Raw genomic sequence first — 19,163 nt, 5'->3', positions numbered from 1 at the left:
TATCAAATGAATCACTCGTACCATTCGCTGTTTACATAAGGATAATCTTTTCCTTGATACGAGTTGCTCATTGTTTGTGTGATCGCTGTAAATTGTAATTACTGTTTAAGTATTTCCCTTGCTAGAGCCCTTAAAGCCCTTTGACTAAGTTGCATCAACTATTGTTCGTCCATTACAAGTGGTATCAGAGCACTGTTCTTGCCAACCTGAGGGACAAACTATAGTTGATGCAACTTAGTCAAAGGGCTTTAACCACTTGTAATTTCCCCTTTTGTAAATACCCTAGTTTTTGCCCAAATCACAATTATAATATTAAATTTTGGTATGCCTGAATATGACTGTCTTAAATCCAATCTAATCATGTTCGATGATGCCTTATGTTGTCTCCTTCGATGTTCTGTCTTGGTTACCTGCTTCTTTAAATCTGCTTGAAATCTTCAATATTTTCTTCTTATAGATTTGCAGTAATTTGCATTAAGATCTGATTAAAAATTCACCTCAGATCTTCTCTAGGGTCTGCTCTAGATCTGCTCAAAAATGGGAATACTTTTCCATAACTTTTTCCCTCTAACTCCACCAATTTACCTTCTTAAATACCCCACACAAGCACCCCTTCACCCAAGAGAGTTGACACTTCAACCAAGTCGGCCTCCCTTTAAATCCATTTTTCTTACAAACTTGGGTGCCAAGATAGGATCAGCCCAAAAATTAATTAAATTTACCTTCTGAATTTGGTGCATGAATCAAGAGGGGTTGGCCCTAATCAAGGGTTGGCCTAGGTCGACCCTCTTAAAGAATTATTATTATTTTTTCTTGTTCTTAATTTGGGCGCTTGGGTATAAATAATGCTGCAATCAGTATGAAGGCTGACCTAGGGTTTAGGATGGGGCATGACACCCCACTTCCGGCCCGTGGGGAAACGAAAGTAGTTTGTTTCCCCACACCCCATCTATCGTTGGGTTTTTCTCACATCTAACACTTTGTGCAGCTTATCATTGCTGCCCCTCAAACCCATTAGGGTCTCCAATCCCAAACCCTCACTAGTTAGTAGGATCTCTTCTAATATTAGATTTTGATTACAATGAGGGGGTTTTGGGAGTGGAGAGTAGAATCAAGAACTTAGACAACTAAAATTATCACTATTAAATTACAATTGATAAAGATAAATATTAAATATTTTATTAACTATCAATTGGCATTTAATATTTATTTTTATCACTATCATTTTGGCATTTGGCATTGATCAATGACAAAGTATCATACTATCAAATGTATTTAGTTTTAATATATGTGTGTGTGTGTGTGTGTGGACGTACTTGTTGATGTGTTTTTTATGACACTTCGGACATAGAATAAAATACTAAGTATTCTATCCTCTCTTGAACAAGGAAACCTCAAATGCTATATAATATGATCAAGTATGGTAACCCCAAGGTTTCTTTAGTCGGGTCTTGACAATGCACATCGATAGACTCAATGTATATGATGTGATCTTGTTGGTATCACAAAGGGACTTACGTTTATGAATTACAGCTGGAACATGCAAACTAACTTCTGTCAAACAAAGAAAGTTCAAAGGGATAAAGGGTTTAGAGAAACTAATCTATGCTAACACCTAAGGACAATGATGATAATGAATAATGCTTTGATAGACAAAATCCTTCAAACCGAGCTTTGCTTCATCATGATAACAACTACACAAAACTGATGCAATCTCCTAAGGTAGTGAATGATTTTCATTATTGCAAATATTCATACAAATACCCAATGCTAGCACAACTTGAACAAATATCCACAATCGAAGTTAGGCTAACTTTACACCGTAGCTTACAACCAGCAAACCACAAAAAGTATGCACCAAGGAATTTATCACATATCATTGCATTGCTCCATTAAGATCAATGAACTTTGTCTAAAACTTGAATTGAAACTTGAGAAGTAGAAACCATGCAACATGTTGAAATAACACACAAAATCGACCATATCTTCAATGAAAGTAGTATGTTTATTCCATCAAGCCTTGGCAACAATCTTTGTCTTCCCTTCTACTCTACTCTACTTAGCCAGCTATTCTTCTACTACTAAACTATTAACTATTAACCTTTACAAATGAGAAGGCAAAGCCTTTTATAGACCTCCCTTTACAAATGAATGGCTTTGATTGATTTGAAATCAACGACCAAAATTACAAGATGAAACCCTAATTAGGGTTAGTTATAACTAGCTCCTCTTCGACCAATAAGATCATTACAACATTGTTGACACATGTCCTCTTTTGAATGTGGACCAATGAGAAATAAGGTTAGGTACATTGAACAATATTTGATGTAGTGCCACATGTCACATGTATGGTCGTCATCTTGGGAAGAGTCAGGTTCAATGCACTCGGATGCCTTGACTTGTCATGATTTGATTGATTTGATGATAATTAGGCGCCACCTCAGCTACATGCACGGCATGTAGATTCGATACCTCATCACAAGCAATATCTCTTGATACTCAACATCATCATGTGACTTTTGATTGATTGTGGTGGGCATATTCCCAAATTGCATCATCTTCTAACTTTGATTAACTCTTTTGAAACTATCTGCTTGAGAGATGCATTTCTTACTATTCATCTTCTTCATTGTTACCTTCACGATGTCAATGCTTGATGTCTTTGATCTTCTTGTAGTTAGAATCCTTCCTCATGTTGCAATGTCTTGACTTTGTCTTCTCTCACAATCTTTTGTACTGTTGAGGTATCCTCTATCATGATGTTGGCCTTGATGTTAGCCTTTCTTGCATTGTTACCTTCCATAATCTTGCAAATGATGTCATGACCTTGATTACTCCCTTGTTTACTAGCCTTGATGGAAATCCAAGATTGTTATAGCATCTTCCACTTGCAATGTAACTCTTGTTGCAATGATGGATTGATCTTCTCTTCAAGTGGTGAAGTCATTCTTCATGTTGTACTTGCTTCATTTGCTTTCTTGTTGTCATGATTCCACTGTAGGCTTCCTTGTCGCAATGATCTCTTCATGCATTACCTGAAAAAGAGTAAACATAATGAATCATATTGAAATCCCTATGTTAACAAAATATAAGACATAAAAGTTTTAAGACTCATCGGTAATTCATTTTGGAAGAATATGAAGAGATTATCATGTGGATCACTCTTGAATGAAGATTTAAACAGCACCACCAATGACTTGTAAATCTGTTTCGCAAACCCTTTAGAATCTGGAAATGTCTGATCTGCTTGCAATCCTCCTCACATGACTATCTCCTTGTAGTTTTGATCACTAATACCCTTACACTCATGAATGTTTGATTGGATTCATGTCCTATTGCTAGGGATAATGATTAAATTTAACCCTCTATGCAGCTGTGAGTTGTAATTCGCAGTCTGCTCTGCATTTGTACTGATTTCAGGTTTCACACCTGATCATGTATAATTTCAGAAATTCACCCTTGCCATTTAAGATTTCGGAGTTTGCAACCAGTTATGCATAAAATGTGTTTTCACCATCTACATGCACAAATTCGGCATTTTGACTTCCTCATGCACACTTTTGGGATTTTGGCATCCTTACGCATAATTTTAGAAATTTCAAGTGCCCGTGCATTAAATCAGGATTTTGACCCCGTGACTTTTTTTTTTGATCTCTTCAATGATTTTGTTTTGATTTGATGCTTGGAATTCCAACGGAATTGCAAGCAATCTTGAATTTTGACCTCTACACAAGACTTATTTCGCAATTTCAATCCTCAATCAACATCAAAATCAAACCCTCCTACTCCTCTAGGGCAGGAAACTTTGAAACTATTGCCAAGCTAACTAAACAAAGCAGAAAAACCTACTCTAACAAGCAAAAAGTGGGGGTCCCCATTTGCAATGGGGCGATGTGTGAAAACGTCACAATGGTACCCAAATCCACATACCCAAGGGCAAAAAAAATTTGCCCATACCCATGTACCGGGTTCTTGTACTTGTACCCATACCCGTACTGGCAACTTAGACCTGTGTACCATGCATGATGTTTTTTATTTGCATCTCTTAATAAATCATGGTTCAAGTATGTCTATTATTATTGGTCTATCAGATGGATTATAGGATCAATGAATTATTGCTGTACTTTTTAAATTGTCAGTTTCGTTTGGTTTGTTTATTGTTATTTTTAGGTATTTTTGAAGTAATTGTATTATAAAATTTTTAATATTAATTATATATATTATTTTACTAGTTGTTCTCCCACCATCCTCAAAATATATTATTTTACTAGTGGTGCCTAATTATTCCACAGGGAACCCGACCACCTGGGAAGGACCCGGGAGGAACCCAGGGAGAACCCAAGAGGACCCGGGTGGACCCAAGAGGACCCGTGGGTTCCCAAAAATGGGGCCCACGGGTCAAAAAAACAATAAAAAACAATAAAAAAAAGACTTTTTAAAATAGTTTTTTTATAATAAAACTCTAATTCGTCCCTTTGACTTTTTAAAAAAGACTTGAAACTTGAATATTATCTTTTTTTCAAATTATGAATATGATATTAGACTTTAGTTATTAGTTTACTGATTACATTTGTGATATATGAATATTTATTGGCATTGGCAATTATGGATTTATGATTTATCATTTATGTATGGAAAGTCACATTGTATATTTTATTTTTGTATGGATTGTATATATTGAACATATATATAATATATGTGTATATATATATATGTGTACGGATGAACCCGTACCCGTACCCAAGATTTTTTTTTTTTTGCCGAATCCGCGAATCCGCACCCGAATCCAAACGCAAACCAGTAACTTAGTTATATAGTGATTAGGATAATATCTTTTTAGAGACTAGCACTCATTTAAATGACGCTGGCCTGCCATTCTTTTGCTTTTTCAATTTATGCTGTAATTTTCTTTGAAAGTGCTGCTTCATTATCTTGCAGACAGAAGAATACTGTCTGAGCTGACTCCTGATTTGTAATTAGAAGATCCAATAGTAATATTCCCAGTGTAATTGACCTTTTATTAATTTATATTACAGGTTTAAGTGATTGAACTTAATTTTCTCAAATAGGGTTTGTTCATGTGCAATGTTTCTTTTCAACAAATCAAACGTTGTTGCTATTACATTCTTACTAAAATATAGTGCTCTTGAAATTTGTTCTTATATGAAATTGAAAGACTGAAAATTTCTTGTCAGGCATTGGCTGCAATTTCAGCAATGAATAGTGAAGCTGTGCAGCAGAGACTAGACCGTGTTCGTACATATTATGAACTTTTGAATATGCCATTTGAGGTACTGTTTTGATCTTGGAAGGCTTCTTAATTTTGTTGTGTCAACAAAAAATTAATGTTTGAGAAGTAAATTTAGAGTGCAAGTTTCCATGAATAAATTATTAATCCTGCTCTCTTTGTGCAGGCATTGCATGCTTTTGTGAGAGAACACCAATCTCTATTTTCATTCTCAGAGTATTCCTTTGAACTTGTCCTTGTTTATTGTTTCTGAATCATTTAAATTACTAAATATTCCGTTTCTCATTTGTATCTATCTATGCCTTCCTTATATTAATCTGGTATTGCTTTCAGTTAAGAAAAATCAAATTCATTAGAACTATATATTAATTTGCTAAGCGCTTATGCTCTTCGATTTAATCAGAAAGCTATGACTTTTCATCAGGTACTCCAGTCTCTTAAAGGTTAGCATACCTGGGAGGGAAATTCCCGCTGATGCGATTCAGCAGATTGGTGCAATCTTGGCACCTTGATACCTGTTTGTAACAAATATTCCCAAGCCTTGGCATATGGCATATGTTAAGCAAATTCTCTCTTTGTGATTCTGTACAATAGATATGATATTGGTTACAATGAATACCATCCTGTTTGGCATCCGAAATGCAGGTGAACGTTTTAGTCCTTAGTTCATCTATGGAACCAGTTCTTGGGCACTTAATTGTGATTGTAAAGCATGATGGTACCAAACTATTAACAAGCGTTTTTGTTTGTACCTTTAACAAGCATAAACAGCTCAGCATACCTGCATTCAGTATTCATGATATGATGTACTCCATGATTTCTTTATTTCATTAATTTGTCCTATGCTTGGGCTCATGAGATGAGGATGTAATTGCTAATTTTTCCATCTCGAAGGTCAATATAAATATATTTTATTTGTTATTTGTTATGATGGATATTCATCTTGCCTTGGTCATGTACAACTAATATTACTTGTTCTATTTATAAGGAAAGTATCCAGCCTTTTATTTGAAAAGGTAATAGATTAATCTTTCCTTTTAGTCAAGTCGCATTGCTAGTTGCAGAGAATATAGTTTTAGTACTTTCAGATGCATGAAAAGAAATAGAATATCAGAAAATATACGGACTTAATTCTGTTGTTCATCTCCTAAACATTCGAAGGCAACTTTGATTGCCTGGCTTCAGTTATGCTATGTGAGATGCACGTTTTGTAAGGGAGAAATAGGATATTATTGTAGTTTATTTTATATTTGAAGAATTTATTTTAAGGGTGTGTTGTCGATCAAATCTAACACCTGATTTCTTGCTTTTAATTATGATTGTACATGTATCAAATATTGTTTATTTTTATTTTTGAAGGTCATTCATGCTACATTTGATAGAGATTTCAAAGATTTGTATGTAATTCAAGTAAAAAGTGTAAGAAGGTCATGAGGAGGGAATTTGTCATGTCCCCGTCTTTGAACTAGAAAACAACAAACAGGTTGTATATTTTTTGTAAAATAGCACACATTGAGGAGATCATCTTATTCCCATAAGAATTAAAAGAAGTAGGAGATTGATATATTATCCATCCACCAAGGCATAAAGACTTGCAAGCATCGGATTTATCAAGGATTCTTCCTTTGGTACCTTCAGCTGCAGGCATGCATATTCATATTGGAGACAGCACCAACACTCATTATTAGAAGCGTAAATCTCCAAATCGAGAACAGCAACATACTCCCATCAGCGATATTAGCATATTCAACATTGAGTATTGACTAGATTCTGATAAGTCTACATGGGCTGTAGACAGAGAAGTATAGAAGTACATAGCCTACAGATTTGAATCAAGAAAAGCTTTATTATTAGATACATATCTATAAAGTGATCATTCTAAGACTTATAATATATTCATAGGCAAAGTTATATGAAGCTTGTTGCTTGATTATAAGGACAACATTCAGGAGCAGCAATCAATTCGTTAGAAATAATAATATTTACTGTAGGTCAGTTATCGTCAAGAAGATAAATCTAATTCCTCCTTGTCAATAATTAGACTTTATATCAGTCTTTTATTAAACATAAGGATCATTATATCAGTTGTTCTTATCATTTCTCTAAAAGAGTGTTCACTATTAAATATATTGAAAATTTAAGCCATATTCTCCAGTGCCCTTGGGAGGGGACATTACAAGTGGATCAGAGCATCTTTCCTGCCATCCTGTGAAATATAGTAAATGCAAACCTATCAGAGAAGGGAAAACAACATGAGTGAACAGCTAAGCAATGATTTGAGAGCCTTTATGGAGCAAATAGCACAAACCATCCAAGAACTGATTAAACAAAATGAGAGAACCAATCAACTTATCCTTAAGCTATACAATCACTCAGTAACAATCAAACTAGACCCGATCAGAGTAATGGAAGGGACACCAATTCCAACCATTCAAAAGATAATCATAACCATAATACTTCCAATATGAGGCCAAGTAGACCCCCCTTCCTACCTAATGAAGTTCAAGAGGAACAAGGAGAAGAAGTAAACACCCAGCCTATGGATAATGTTGATGCAATCCTAGAAGCATATTCTAAACTTGATCTCGAATTTAAAAAAGATGTATCTTTCAGAGATTATTGTGATGCCAAGATGAAAGCCATCCCTCATATAAAAAGGAAGAAACAATCAGATAAAGACCTTAAAGATAGAATAAGCAAAATAACCCTTCCTAGCTTTAATGGATCTAGAAAATTTACAGCACATTCATGGGTCCAAAAGTTAGATACTTATCTATCACTAAGTCCCATGACAGAAGAGAATGCAATCAAATTTGCAGTGCTACACTTACCAGGAACAACCCATGAATGGTGGCACTTTGGTCTTATCACCCAAGGCCATCAACACATAAGCACTTACGATGAGTTTACACAAAAACTCATCAAGAGATTTGATCAAAAGCATCCACAATGGTACTTCAAAGAACTAACTCAACTAAGACAACAAGGGTCAGTAGAAGAGTTTGCCTCCAAATTCCAAAATTTAGCTGTCGTGGTGCCAGAAATTTCCCAAGAAAGACTCATTTACCTCTTTGTGGAAGGATTAAAAGAATCAACCCGCAATATAGTAAGTGCCATGGACCCCACAAGCTTAAAGGAAGCAATCTTGAAGGCTGTGAAATTTGATAATCACCCATCCAAAGATAAGTCCAAAACTTTAACATCAAATACACACTCCAAAAATTCTCATAAAGATGAAGAACACAAGAAGGAAGTCCAAGGAAAAACATGCTTTTATTGTAATGAGAAATGGGAACATGGACATGTATGCCAAGATGGAAATGGCCAAAAACAACGAGATGATCAAAGAAAGAAGAATTTGTACTTTTGTTGTCCTCATTTTTGTTTTCAAAAATGAAGGACCACTACAGTGAAATTTTTATGAAAAAATTAAAAAATTTACTCTGTGGCACGCTTCCCGAGGTAAAATTTTGACTAATCCTTGGACTGGCTTGATCCTCAGTCCATTCTGGAACTACATTTCGAATTTCGTCCAATTCTGGGTTCGTTTGCTATGCCTTTCCTTCAATTTCGGGTTTTAAAACCCAGACTGCAGGTGGAGAATTTTCTTCAAACTGCAAGTTTTAATGATATTCATTGTTATGGTCTTTGTAGGGGAATTTTTGATCAATTACATGTGCACTTTTGTTCTAAATATGTCACTTGTAATTTATTTTAAGTTTCCCCTTTAATGTTTTTATCTTTTTATTGTTTTTTGGTCATTTTTAGTTAAAATAGGGGTTTTTTGGCTCAACTGCAAGTAAACTTGTAGTTTGTTCAAAAAACCCCTACTTTAATGGTTTTCACATGTAATAGGGATTTTAAATCCCCATTACATATGTGCAAGTGTTTTTAACTTGTTGTAGGGATTTTATTTCCCTTTTACAAGTATTTTTAAAACTTGCAGTTTGTCTTTTAAAACCCGATTTTGACATAAAAGTGCATTTTTGACAAATTTAAACTTGTCATTTGTCTTTTAAAACCCGATTTTGGCTTGATGAGTGAAAAAGTGATAAATTAAACTTGTCATTTGTCTTTTAAAACCCGATTTTGGCTTGTAAATGGAAAAAGTGAAAATCGAACTTGTTGTTTTCTTTCTAAAACCCGATTTGCATGATTTTGGGTATTTCGAACTTGTTGTTTGTCTCCCAAAACCCGATTTGCAAGGAAAATGGATTTTTTGAAGATGTCAAAGCGATTTTTTGGGGAGATTTGCTAGAGATGCAAGGCGTTTAGGATTGTATCCTATTCTCAAGCATTTTCAAATGCACTTTTCGCCATTTAGAGTTTATTATTACTGGTTTTTGGAGCTAAATCAGCAAAAACGTGGTTTATCCAATCCACATTTTGGGCGCTTTTTACCTCATAAATATGCAATCTCCTAAGGCGTTTTGCCCTCTCCCACCAAGGCGTGGAGTATGGGATAGGTTTCAAGACATTTAATGATCCATTAATGGTGTATTGAATACCACGTTTTTTGCAAAAACGTGATTCTCTTTGGCTACGTGATTCTCTTTGGCGTCATTACCTCCAACAAAAACCTTTGGCGTCATTGCTCCAACAAATACCTAAGGCGTTTTGCTCCAATAAACTTGAAATGCACACTTTCATTGGCATTTTGCTCCTCCAAGTTTAAGATTGCTGCCATATTTGGGACATTTTTACAAAAAAACGTGTTAAGGGTTTGATAGTCCGGTTTTGCTTCTCCTTTTGAAGAATTGTTGCATTATTGGAGAAACATTTTGCATTTTTAAAGAAAGGTATGTTCTCCTTCCCTTCTTCTCTTCATTTTATTATTTTCTTTATTTTTCGTTTTTAGTTGCATTTTTGGCATGTGTTGTTCTTCCCCTAAAAATTGGTTTTCGTGAAAGAAATCTTCCCCTTTGAAATGCAATTGTTGAATCGCATTGTTCTTCCTAAAAATCCATCTTAAACTTGTATTCGGGATTTTTAATCTCGATTACAAGTTCGCTGGAAATTCTTGTTCTTCCCCTACGGTTAAGGAATTTAATCATTTTTGGTTAAATTCCAAGCTTGAAAAGTGTGAAATACCCCTCCCTTGCAAATTCGAGTTTTAAATACCGGATTACATGTTGAAAAGATCTTCCCATTTTCATGAAAATGACTTTCCCGGATATTCCCGTTTCTATTCATTCGCGTTCCCCATATCCGTACTTTCCATTTCCATCATTTCCCGCAAGTCAAAATCCCATTTTTCGTCCATTTCTCCATTTTCGAATTTACAAGTGTACTTGTATTCGGGTTTTAAAACCCTGATTGCATGTTTGTACTTTCCAACTTGTATACTTGCGAAAATTCTCCCAAGATCCGAAATTGGTCAAAGTCAAGATTTTCCCATTTCTATATATCTCCCCTCTTCCTCTCACAAAACCGTGAAATTCAGAGATCAAAGTTTTTCCCATTTGAAAAAGAAAGAATGATATTTGCAGCTGATTATGATGTGGCCTTAACTCTTTTAAGTCTTCATCACAGCATTCCAGGTTCACAATCAATGTCAGATTTGCCGGCATCGCCAACTCCAAAGAAAATGAAATACAAATATGACAAATACCAGAATGAGGTTACCCCTTCCCAGGTATCTTCTCCATTGGATCGCATCAGGGACACAGAAATAGGGCAGGTTGATATGGCAGAATTCATTCACAGGGTAGAAGATCCATAGGATAACAACTTGCAGCGACTGTTGGACAGCCATATCCACCATGCATCTTCTTTCCCAGTAGCTGCCCTAGAACCTGAGTTTGTTCTTGCATGCGCCCATCATTTTGACAAAGAGTCAAGAGTCATCAAAAATGATGATGGTGAAGCTATAATTCGTCTTGATGCGGATACAATCGAGAAGGTCTTCAAAATACCTTCTGCACCTGTTTATATGGAAATCACCAAAGAAAGTGCAGCAGAGTATTATGTGAAAAGGGAAAAAGATTGCAAGCGACACATCAATAGATGGATTCAAGAGCCACGTCCTTCCTTCTCAAGATGGGCAAAGTTGTACCGTTGTGATTTCAAGTGGGAGATAGGAGACACCATCACTCTTCTCAGCAGAATGTTGGGCCTTGAGCACTCCAATGTCTTTGAGCCATGGATGTATCAATTCATCATGTTCATACGGCAGTCACATCACATTTCATGGGGTGAAATCATTAGCGATGCTTTGTGCGAACAACTTGCAGCAGTTCCTACCACTATGACCTTCTTCATGAATTCTTATTTGGTATATTTAGCAGCGTCACTTAGACACTTTCCAGGTCTTTCTACCAAGGGTGATCGCTCGCTTATACCAGTTTGGGAATATTATGACCAGTTGCCATTGAAACCTAGCAGACTACATTTTAGAAGAGTCCAAGATGCATTCTTCGGATATTTCATGTGTCAGTTTGATAGAGATCTCAGAAATAAAAGAGTATCAGATGAGGCATGGGTCAAGGTGTCTGAGTATGGGTGTTTATTCCTACAATTTCCCACCTTCACCTACATGAGGATTGGGTGCTATGATGGACAGCCATACATGCTTCCAAGATACCCAACCGATAAGATAATTCTTATGGAGTTGGGAAGACAAATTATGGCTGTTCATACTCTTCAGTCTGCTAGACACAAGGTTGGAATGGGGATCTCCAGTACAAATCCATTGAAAATTGGTCGATACTCCCTTGTCACATCTGTGAAGGCTAAGGCCATGGAGGTTGAATTGCAGGAAATCAAGCTTAAGAGGTTCAAACCTAGAGCTGATTTTGATTATAGAGGTATGAAGGAGAAGATCAAGAAATCCTTTGTGCATGTTCATCGCATTGAAGACATCTGGGTAGATCTCCGCACGGAAGTCGAAGTTCTGAAGATGGATTATTGCAGGCTCACTGTTGAGCAAATTGTTGACTTGAACTTGGCGGATATCCCACAAGGGATGATCGATGACGGGCATATACTTGATCCTGAATACACTTCACGAAGGGTTGAGGAAGCTCCACTTCCTTTGATCCAATGGTCACATAAGGAGTGCGTCTCCATCCTTGACAGATTTCAGCCTATCTTGGCCAACACTAACGCATGGCTGAAAAGTAATGCTGTTAGACTTATCAAAATCAAGGTTGGTAAAGAAGATGATTCTACAGGGCCTCTTGGACAGAAGTCTGAGATTCAGATTGATAATAAGGAGGGTGCTTCATCTTCAGGCACAAGGATCAAGTTACGAGTTAGTCGTGCAGTAGTGCTTCCTCCTAAGGAGACAACTACTCATGGGAAGTTGAAATCACGGTTCCATGTTCGAGTGATCGATCTGGATAATCCAGAAGAGGGGCAACAATCTGATGATGCGCCTAAGTCTCCAGTTTCAGACACGCCTCATGAGGTCATTCCACCAGTTTCTATTGAGACGCCTCTTTCTCCTCCTGATTTGCTCATTGATGAGTCTCCTCAGAATGCAATTCCCATTTCAGCATACGGGCCTTCTCCTGATCAACAACGAGAAAGTGTGTTGGAAGTTCCTGAAGATAATCCCACTTGCATTCAGTTATCAGAAATTGATACTTCCACTTCTGGTTTTGAAGAATTCATGAGGCAATCTTCATGCCCATTGGTAACTGAGCAAACCGTGGTCGCTATTCAAACTGATATTCCTCCCAGGGTGACCACGGTAATTCAAACAGAAACTGCTTCTCCTTTGCCTACAGCTACTACTGGAAGTCAGTTGATGACTTTGCCTCCATGGCTTAGTTCTTTCACCCCAAAAAGAAAGAAGCAAGAGATTTCACCTGATACCTTTGACTACCAGCAACTCAAACAGTCCAGATCAAAAGTTGCTAAGAAGGCAAAGACTATCTCTGGGGTAACTGTTGATAGCAACAAGATGAAAGTAGCTGAAATTGTGGAACCTATTGCAGATAAACCACTTGATGAAATGTCAGCTGCTGATTATAAGGTTACAAGGGTAGAATTGGGCAAGCAAACACATGAGGTCATTAAACATGATGCTCAGTTTTCTGTTGCTTCACTAGTGCAAAGGTGTGACGATCTTCTTGCAAAGAAAGACAAGCTAGAAGAAGAAAACCGACAGCTCATGGCAGCCATCCATAAAATCACAAAACCTACTGCTGAAGGGAGTAACTCCATAGGTTCTTCCGGTTCCCAAGAATCGATTCGTGGAGTGGAAAGGGCTGCTCAAAAAGTACAAGCACTGGATTCCTGGATTGATCAGTTTCATGATCAATGTATGCAAGTGGTAAAAGACACTTTTCAAATAATGTCTAAGCTAGAAACCATTGAGGAGAAATTGGATCAGACTTCTAACACTTTCAAAAAGAATCTGGAAAGTGTTGAGAAAAGTCTGGCAATCTGGCGTACTATGCCCCAACAACAGCTGAGTATTTTGCAGGATCACGCCATTATCTCTTCCAGGGTCATGTACTTGGAATTTGAGGAACTTATGGAAAACAAAACCCTTGTTCTTAAATCCCTCATTGAGGAGATCAGTGATGCAAGGAGATTCCAGGATGAAGTCTATCAAGGTATTGTCTCACATTGTGAAAGGGCCTCTTGCAATATAGTAAGTCAGGATGGAGAGCTGATTCCAGAAGAAGACGTTCTTGCTGATTTACAGATGAGGATTCATAATGAATGGAGGAGTGAATGCATCTTCAATTCAAGCATTGATGAAACACCAAGCCTTTCTGCATGAGATCCAGTCTATCCTGTATAAAGACAATTCTGCCCTCCTCCGTTGTCACGACACTATTGTGAAGACTATGGTTGTTGCTAAGAACACCCATGAACCGAATCCCGAGGAACTACAAGTGAGCATTAGGAAATTTCAAGGATTCATGTCTTCACAAAAGGCAACTTAAGTGTTTTTCAACACTTAGTTGAATTTTCTCTCTTTTGTAATCTTTAGTTGTAATTTCGTTTTGACAAGTTACATGTAAAAGTAATTTTTGTAAAATACAAGTTACACATTACTTGTACTTTTGTAACTACATGTAAGGCAACTACAAGTTATGTCCGATTAGGACTGTAGTTGGAATAAGTCTTAGTTAGTTAGAGTAACTCTTAGTTAATTAATGAAGTCTCAGTTATTTATTGAAGGAGTCTTGGTGGTTGAGAGAATCTCTCAAGTTAGTTAGGATCCTCCCACCTTTTTCTCAAGGCTCCTCTTCTATAAATACTTGAGAGGTCCATTGTAAATATATCTTTTTGGAAAGCAAGCAAAAACTCTGCCAAATTTACAGCAAGAAGTCTTTGAGCTTATGTATGTGGATTGAAAGTTTTTGAAGAATAATAAAGAAGGATTACTCAAGTTTTGAGTCTTTGAACTACATGTTTGAGTTTGAATCTTTTTATGTCTTCTATGCAAAGTGTTTCTAAAGGAGCTTAGTCCAATCTGATTTGAAGTCTTTGAGCTGCAAGTAGAGAAGATTAATTAAAATAGGAAACCCTCTTGAAGGAGCAGCAAGTCTTTGAGCTTGCGTCTATTCTTGAGGAAAAATTACTGTTTGATAAGAAATAGCAGCAAGTCTTTGAGCTTGCATTAGTTCTTGTCTTTGTGTTAAAAGAATAGATTATTTCAGTCTTTGAGTTGTTATCTTTTATTCGTTGTAAAATTTAGTATAGCAAAGGGTAGATAGGACTTCCAATAGTAAAGTCTTTGAACTTGATATTGCTGTCCCGTCCCAGAGGAAGTGACGGAAGTCTTTGCGCTTTCAGGAAACTTCATTTCCTTTCTCTCATTTCACTTGAAAGTAGTTACTGTTGTTCGTTTTCAATCGCTATCCTTTTCTGTGAAGAGAAAAGGATATTGTCTTTCTTGAAGAAAGAAGGAAGACTGCTGTCCCATCTTGTTTTTATTTCAGTTTTAGTTAGATAGGGGGAGCCTTCCCTTAATTAGGAGAGTTTTTACTCGTGTGTTGTGGTTGAAACCACAATTTTGTATATTTCCCCCAAGTGTACAAAATTTTCAACCAACAACTTTAAGTGCAATGAACCATGGGAGCATAGACACGTATGTGGAAAGGGAAGCCAAGTCCATATGATCAAAGCATCCTTTGACGAAGAAGCAAGGGAGAATGTAGTTAAGAAGGTAAGGTATGAAGAGGGAGACCCTAAGAACCTGCAATCAAAACAGGAAGAGACTTCGAGATGGAGCTTCATGAAGGAACCTATACCGTAGTAGCTCCTATTCAAACAGGGAGGAAAGGAGGATACTTACTCAAGAATTTCGAGCAGACTTATGGTATGATCTTGATATAAATATATTAAAAAAAAAATATGCATTACTCTTAATCTAACAATATAGTTCTTAAAATGTATGCTCCATGTTTGTACAAGTGTATACTTTGTGTATGATCGGTGTCTTCATGCATTCATATGTATACTTCGTGTTTTCACATACATACTAAATACTATTTGTAATCCTCTTATGGGAGAGGGCTTGAAGATGTAAGAGATGGGTGGCGAGGGACTCGTAAGTAACCTAAAAGCACGTACTTACAATTAAGGAGTCAAGTCACCCCCTACATTTTCGCCACGATCCTGCAAGAGGGAATGCATAAAGATTGATTATATAAAAACCATCTTGTGGAGTGGCCTTGAGATGTAATGAAGAGGTTGTGAGGGGCTCGTAAGCGACCTAAAGTGGGTCCTTACAATAGTGGAGTCAAGTCACATGTTTACATTCTCCCCCAACTTCACAAGATGATAAGCACCTTTAGGGAGATGAGGCCTTGATGGGAAAGCAAGTAGGAGCCGCCAAGTGGAGCAAAGGGGTATGAGCAACCTCTCTTGGGCTTGGCATAGGAATGGCTCCAAGCAAACCCATCTCGTCTGTTCCTCCCAAACTCTAACATGCTTGTATTATGATATAGTTGCTTAATCCCTACAATGGGACATGTATATATGTATATTTGCACATGTGGTACATAATGTAATTACAAGTTATCCTTACAAATCTACACTAAGCATTTAAAGTCAAGGACCCTCGTGACAAAATTTAAGATGCTTGTGGGCAAGCATTTTCAAGGGGGGGAGATTGTCATGTCCCCATCTTTGAACTAGAAAACAACAAACGGGCTGTATATTTTTTATAGCACACATTGAGGAGAATAAGAATTAAAAGAAGTAAGAGATTGATATATTATCCATCCACCAAGGTATAAAGACTTGCAAGCATTGGATTTATCAAGGATTCTTCCTTTGCTACCTTTGGCTACAGGCACGCATATTCATATCAGAGACAATATCGACACTCATTATTAGAAGCATAAATCTCCAAATCGGGAACAACAACATACTCCCATCAGCAATATTAAGAAATTGATATATTATCCATCCACCAAGGTATAAAGACTTGCAAGCATCGGATTTATCAAGGATTCTTCCTTTGCTACCTTCGGCTACAGGCATGCATATTCATATCAGAGACAACATCGACACTCATTATTAGAAGCATAAATCTCCAAATCGGGAACAACAACATACTCCCATCAGCAATATTAGCATATTCAACGTTGAATATTGACTAGATTTTGATAACTCTACATGGGTTGTAGAGAGAGAAGTATAGAAGCACATAGCCTACAGATTTGAATCAGGAAAAGCTTTATTATTAGATGCATATCTATAAAGTGATCATTCTAAGACTTATAATACATTCATAGGGAGAGTTATATGAAGCTTGTTGCTTGATTATAAGGACAACATTCAGGAGCAGCAATCGATTTGTTGTAAATAATAATATTTATTGTGGGTCAATTATCATCAAGAAGATAAATTGAATTACTCCTTGTCAATAAATTAGACTTTATATCAGTCTTTTATTAAACATAAGGATCATTATATCAGTTCTTCTTATCATCTCTAAAAGAGTGTTCATTGTTAAATATATTGAAAATCTAACCCATATTCTCCCAATGTCCTTGGGAGGGGACATTACAAAATTTCTTCATTTTGAGCTAGCTCCTTGTTTTGAGATGGTTGCATTTTTTTAGAAGCATTGCCACATTTGTGGTCCATTTTAAAGGAAAGAGGGGCTTTGACAATACTTGAATATTTGTGAATAGTGTAATCATTGAAAAATGTATGATTAGTGTGTTTATATTTACTAGTTTTCTAGATAGTTTGATTAGTGTATCTACATTTATTAGTTGTGTTCCTAACATATATTGGAGGAGAGATTTAGTTCTCATGGAGGAGAGATTTAGTTATCATGGCATTAGAGGGATATTGACACTTGCAAAAGAGGGTGGATTCTTAGGGAGATTTGTTCTCTTATTATATAGGAATGAGATGAGGGATTTGAATACTCTTAGAGGAGAGTGTCTCTCATTGTGCATCTCTCGAAAACACCTTTGCAAAATCTGCCTAAGTAGCCTAATTTGGAGAGCTATGCTTTGCAACCTATTGACCGTCATGCAAAATGGCTTGGTGGACATACATATCATAAGTAAATGCATTTGCCAAGTTACAGTCCTACAGGATCAGTTTTGGTATGTTTTTGATGCCCTTGGTTTGTAATTTTTGAGAAGGTTTTGCAGTTTGAACATTAATGTGTCTAATTAGCCCACTTTGAAAATGAACATCTTGTAGCTTGTTTATCGTCAAGAGGTGCCCCTTGGTGATCTCATTTTCTTCATATTCAGAGTACACAGATTTAATGGTGTGACCTCATGACTTGATTTGGTATTTTTCCAAAGCCCAAAATTTTTAGGGTTTGAACAGGTTTGATATCTACATTTTGTCAAATCAACCTCGAAGGCCACCTTTGACAGTTAATATTTTCACCACAAGAGGAATTACAAAGAATCATCTGACAAGCAATTTTCATATCAAATTTCATTATCATTGTTCAACCCCATGGCTTGAGGCTCATGTTTGATGGGTTTCCTAAGGCGATTCCAAACACAACTTAACCAATTTTCATCTCAGAAAAGGTGTGCGATCTACCTCAATGGTCAACTTCAATGATTAAAATTTGTGCAACTCGATACTTTTTCAAGCAAATCACTTTGTTGAGGTGTTTTTTGTGACGTAGCTGAATATAACTACTCAATTACGTGGTCCCCAAGTGAGTGCTAGCTTGATATTTAATTGTTTTTAACTACTACTTGGCCCAAAAATGTCCCAAAAAAGTTGCAAATCTCACAAACATGAAGGCAACCCCCCTGATTTGGTCTCAAATGCCTCCAATTTCGATTTCACGACAATTCAAGCTCATCTAGTATATTATTTTAAAGTTTTCTCTATTGAGCGATGTAGCCAACAAGCCACATTTACAAAGCAAGTGCCTAAAATTGGAGAGTTGCTCAAATTCAAACACAACCCATGTTTTATTTTAATTATCATATCTGCTCGCAAGTTTTCATAGCTCCAAGATGCTTGATTAGCCCATAGTGTTCCAACACAAAACCCATGTATTATTTTAATTATCATATCCGGCTAACCCGCACTGAAATTACCCCAGTTTGCCCACAAGAAATAAAAAATTTCCCTATTTCTCTATGCATTCCTATTTTCTAATCATTTTAGGGCAACATGAAATTTTCCTATAAATTAAATGGTATAAGGTTTAACTTTATAAAGCTCTTTCACATAGAAACTCCATCATTATATCGTTGGAGGTAGGGGGCTCCAGGCAACTCCAACTATAATTTTAGCTCCACCAATGAAAAGCTTCATGAGGAATGAGGTATATCATTGGATCGACAAACAAGACAATAGACTCGAACGATGCTTTATTCGTTTATCGATGAGAAGGGATGTTGACTTGCGAGCAAGTTACAATGAAATTGTTGGATTACTAGAGATTAAAAAGTGTTCCCGCGACACATATATGCCCCAGTGAGGAAAGGTGGTTGAGCCCTAATCTACT

General features: G+C 36.6%; 1 protein-coding gene across 1 annotated transcript in view; it reads left to right on the top strand.

Annotated features, from left to right (window-relative positions):
• The window catches only part of LOC131065853 (exocyst complex component SEC8), a 246,086-nt gene extending 239,910 nt beyond the window's left edge, over window positions 1-6,176 (top strand). The window contains exons 24-26 of the mRNA XM_058000496.2: window positions 5,196-5,291; window positions 5,415-5,464; window positions 5,673-6,176. Of these exons, the coding sequence (XP_057856479.2) occupies window positions 5,196-5,291; window positions 5,415-5,464; window positions 5,673-5,760 (234 nt within the window). The 3' untranslated portion in view covers window positions 5,761-6,176. The remainder of the gene's footprint in view (window positions 1-5,195; window positions 5,292-5,414; window positions 5,465-5,672) is intronic.
• Window positions 6,177-19,163: the final 12,987 nt, after the last annotated feature.

Source organism: Cryptomeria japonica, chromosome 6 (genome assembly GCF_030272615.1).
Source record: "Cryptomeria japonica chromosome 6, Sugi_1.0, whole genome shotgun sequence".
Taxonomy (NCBI): domain Eukaryota; kingdom Viridiplantae; phylum Streptophyta; class Pinopsida; order Cupressales; family Cupressaceae; genus Cryptomeria; species Cryptomeria japonica.
Note: the sequence above shows the minus strand (reverse complement) of the source record. Positions and strands in the feature narration are given on the sequence as shown.